Raw genomic sequence first — 4,342 nt, 5'->3', positions numbered from 1 at the left:
CCCTCGTCCTGTCTCCACGTACTGAAAAGAGACTGGCCTCACCACTATGGTCGCCACACCTCAGATATTTATAAACCTGGATCAGGTCCCCTCTCAGTCTTCTTTTCTCAAGGCTAAACAGACCCAGTTCACTTAGCCTCCATAGGGGAGATGCTCCAGGCCCTTCACCATCTTTGTGGCCCTCCGCTGGACTCTTTCCAAGAGATCCCTGTCTTTTTTGTACTGGGAGCCCAGAACTGGACACAGTACTCCAGATGAGGCCTTACCAGGGCAGAGTAGAGAGGGAGGATCACCTCCCTCGACCTGCTGGACACGCTCTTCTTAATGCACCCCAGAACTGCCATTGGCCTTTTTTGGCCACGAGGGCACACTGCTGGCTCATGGCCAACCTGTCGTCCACCAGGACGCCCAGGTCCCTCTCTGCAGAGCTCCTCTCCAGCAGCTCATCCCCCAGCCTGTAGAGGTGCATGCAATTATTCCTCCCTAGGTGTAAGACCCTACACTTGCTTTTGTTGAACCTCATCTGGTTTATTACTGCCCAGCTCTCCAGCCTGTCCAGGTCTCACCGAATGGCAGCACAGCCTTCAGGCATGTCAGCCAATCCTCCCAACTTCGTATCATCAGCAAACTTGCTGAGGGTGGCCACTATCCCCTCATCAAGGTCACTGATGAAGATGTTGAACAAGACCGGACCCAGCACAGACCCCTGGGGGACACCACTGGTTACAGGTCTCCAGCCAGACTCTGCACCACCAACGACGACCCTCTGCGCTCTGTCAGTCAGCCAGTTCTCAACCCACCTCACTGTCCACTCGTCTATCCCATACTTCCTCAGCTTTGTTATAAGGATGTCGTGGGAGACAGTATCAAATGCCTTTCTAAAATCAAGGTAGACTACATCTACCGCTCTTCCCCCATCCACCCAGCATGTGACAGCATCATAGAAGGCCACCAAGTTGGTCGAGCACAACCTCCCCTTGGTGAATCCATGCTGACTACTCCTGATAGCTTCCTTTTCTCCCAGTTGTCTGGAGATGGTATCCAGCACAAGCTGTTCCATCACCTTTCCAGGGACAGAGGTGAGGCTGACAGGTCTATAATTACCCGGATCTTCCTTCTTGCCCTTTTTGAAGACCGGAGTGACATTGGCTATCCTCCAGTCTTCAGGGACCTCCCCTGTTATCCAAGACCTCTCAAAAATGATGGAGAGTGGTTCGGCAATGACCTCTGCCAGCTCCCTCAGCACACGCGGATATTTTATAATACAGCCAAAATCCTAAATCATCGGCACTCGTTAGCTAAGAACTCTGTAGGACATTCAGTCTTCACTCTGTATCTTCCAACTTGCTTGAGTTATCTGCTCAGAACAGCTTCAAAACTCCATTAAGTATTTTACAGATGTTTTCTCAATTCACAGGGTCTTAAGGGTTGGAAGGGACCTCTGGAGATATTAGTCCAAGCTGCCTGCTACAGAAGGTTCCCTGGAGTAGCTTGTAACCTTCCCTCTCACAAGCCCTCTTAATTTATAACACATAATGAAGTTCAAAAATGTATCAATGGCAGTATCCAATGATTCCATTATCAGTACTCTTATCCCTCTCATTAAAAAGGTCAACAAATATAACAGCAGTAACTGCAAAGATTTTCTTACCTGGTAGTCTTTGATATACCACATAAATACTAGAGGCTCTGATTCTACAGACACATTCTGACTCTGCAGGATAGGCTGGCCTTAGTCTATCAGATGGTTAAACTCTGAAAAGTACTCCATTAACTCCTTACACTAATCTTGCTGCTGACATGGAAGTGGTTACTGCACTAATACTTAACAGCAGTCACACTAAGAATGAATTCTTGTGAAGTAGTCAAAGTAGACAAGCTTTCTTCAAGGAGCACTTTACCAGTTAAGAGTAATGACAGGAATGCTGGGTCAGCATGTCAAGAGACACAAATAAATAGATTCAGCTATTGTCCTTTTTACATTTTAATGAGTAATCTTCCTACATAATCTCCTTCTGACTGAATGAAACAAATCACACCCATAAACCTGAAGTTCTGTCAGAGTAACTCCTGCTGTACAAGAAATATTAGTTTGGGAAATAGGAATGTATAGTGGCAATAGTTTGTAGGACAGCCATGGCAAAGTCTAGTGGCACACCTACACACATCAGGCACTTATTTTATTATTTAAATTCATACTAGAAACATTATCATCATCTTGGCCATTTCAGACTCAAAGAAATAAACAGCAAGGCCAGCCATAACTGTTGATTGCACTGGGGGCATGTGATGCAAGGATATACAAGTTCCAAACTCAAACTCTGATTCCATCACCTGATTTTTACTCACATTTTATCACTTCATCATTACACACATTCATCAATTCTGAGTATGGGCTGCAGTGATCTCAATATGTTGGTATCATACCGTTTGGGAATATGCAGTGGCTGAAGATCACCAACTGGCAGCCCTTCTGGTGTGAAGTATTTCAGCAACTCCTTTGCATCGAGAGATGTCAGCGACTCTCGCTGGCTATCTTTATGTCCAAGCAGTTGCTCAGATGAATGTGCAAGCATAGAAGCTCTAGAGGAAAATAATAATAATAATAATCCCTCATCTAAGAAATATTAGTTGTTAAGTTATTTTGTTTGTTTGTTTTTACCACAACAACCAAAACCATTGCTAGCCCGGAGCAATTAAACACAGTTTTTATAACTCAATTATGAAGTACAACAGGAGAAGTATAGTATTCATCTCTTTTTTCCATTTCTTGTCCTCAAAGATCAAAATTTAATTCCCATTAAAAAAGAGACATACAACATGCAGCACAGGAATCATAAAGACACTACTGCATACAACTCTCCACTTCATTTTTGATGTCCTCAATTAACTTTAGCAAAATTTTCTCTTTTCTACTGTTAAGCAACATGTTTTACACTATTTCAGGTAAGTGTAAGATGAGCTAGTTAGAAGGAAGAATTATATATACGTATTTGAAAAACAAAAGCCAAAGCTTAACAACAAATTAAGAGAAAGAAGATATCTAACATTAAACTCCAAAGTATGGGTATGTTGGGGGAAAAAAAAATATAGTATTTTGAATGTTTTTCTAGTATTGCTGAAGTCTATAAAAGCACACTGCTAATTTAACTTCAGAACTAAATTACTTTGCACTGTTTTTTAGATGTGTTTTGTTAATAAAAATAATAAAAAAGAATACTACTCTAAATACTAAGAAATAACCCCAAAACAACCTTGGAAATTGACAGTGTAACAAAAACTTAGTTTTTAGCTTTCTCTAAAAAATTATCAATGTATTTGAGAACAGTTCACAAAATGGCCATGAATGCATACAGTTCCTCTATACTGATGTTCAGTGTCCACTACAGAGAAAACTCTTCAATATTTAAGCATTACCTCATTTTTTGTTTGATTTTTTCAAAGTTTTCCAAATTCTGAAGAACATGTCTTTCTGGCCATTCCAATGGATTTGGCTCCATTAAATCAGATTCTGCAAGAAAAAAAAAACAACCCACTAAGAAAGCAAAACAATTACAGCTTGTTCATAAGAAGAAGGATGTAATTTGTCTCCAAATGCAAGGGAATTTATACAAGCAGCCACAGAAATATTTGATCTGTAGCTCTCAAGGTTGTTTTTTCTGTCCAGCAGCCTTGTTGTCAACTACGGCCCTACATATATGCATACGAACTTTACAGGACTACATGTGAACTTTATGGGACCTAACTCAACAAAACTGGACACAGAGCAACCAAGGACCTTACAGTGGTCTTCCAGTACACGAAGGGGTCCTACAGGAAAGCTGGGGAGGGACTTTTTATAAGGGCAGGTAGTGACAGGATGAGGGGAAATGGTTTTAAACTAGAAGAGGGTAGATTTAGACTAGATAGTAGGAAGAAATTCTTTACTGTGAAAGTGGTGAGACACTGAAACATGATGCCCAGTGAGTTTGTGGAAACATGTCAGTAGAGATCTTTCTAAATAAAGAACTTACCAGAAGCCACTGAACATGAACTAGTTTTATTGGCAGTCTTCTGCAGAACAGGTTCAGGAACATTAGTGTTCCACAGGTCCAAAAAGCATTCTCTTGTAAGCTCTAACAAGCTTTTGAGCTCATCAGTAGAAATAACTGGAGGCTGCTCAGTCAATTTCTTTCTCTCTGTTAAAAAAGAGATCTTGACTTGCCAGTCTTATAGAGGAAAAGCTCCAGTCCTCCTACAGGAGGCTCACACTCATCACTGCCATTTGTACTGCCATTGAGAGAGTACAAATCCTGTTTTCCCTATGCTGGTATTATGTTAATACACAGTAAGTTCTGCTAGG

The 4,342-nt window shown here is 41.5% G+C and overlaps 1 protein-coding gene across 1 annotated transcript in view; it reads right to left on the bottom strand.

Annotated features, from left to right (window-relative positions):
• MTBP (MDM2 binding protein) overlaps positions 1 to 4,342 on the bottom strand; it is a 24,259-nt gene that overhangs the window by 10,520 nt on the left and 9,397 nt on the right. Inside the window, exons 14-16 of the mRNA XM_010709276.3 lie at positions 4,014 to 4,178; positions 3,418 to 3,511; positions 2,428 to 2,583 (exon numbers count right to left, since the gene is read on the bottom strand). Of these exons, the coding sequence (XP_010707578.3) occupies positions 2,428 to 2,583; positions 3,418 to 3,511; positions 4,014 to 4,178 (415 nt within the window). The remainder of the gene's footprint in view (positions 1 to 2,427; positions 2,584 to 3,417; positions 3,512 to 4,013; positions 4,179 to 4,342) is intronic.

Source organism: Meleagris gallopavo, chromosome 3 (genome assembly GCF_000146605.3).
Source record: "Meleagris gallopavo isolate NT-WF06-2002-E0010 breed Aviagen turkey brand Nicholas breeding stock chromosome 3, Turkey_5.1, whole genome shotgun sequence".
In the NCBI taxonomy this organism is placed as follows: domain Eukaryota; kingdom Metazoa; phylum Chordata; class Aves; order Galliformes; family Phasianidae; genus Meleagris; species Meleagris gallopavo.
The sequence above is the reverse complement of the archived record's forward strand: the minus strand, read 5'-3'. Positions and strand labels throughout refer to the sequence as shown.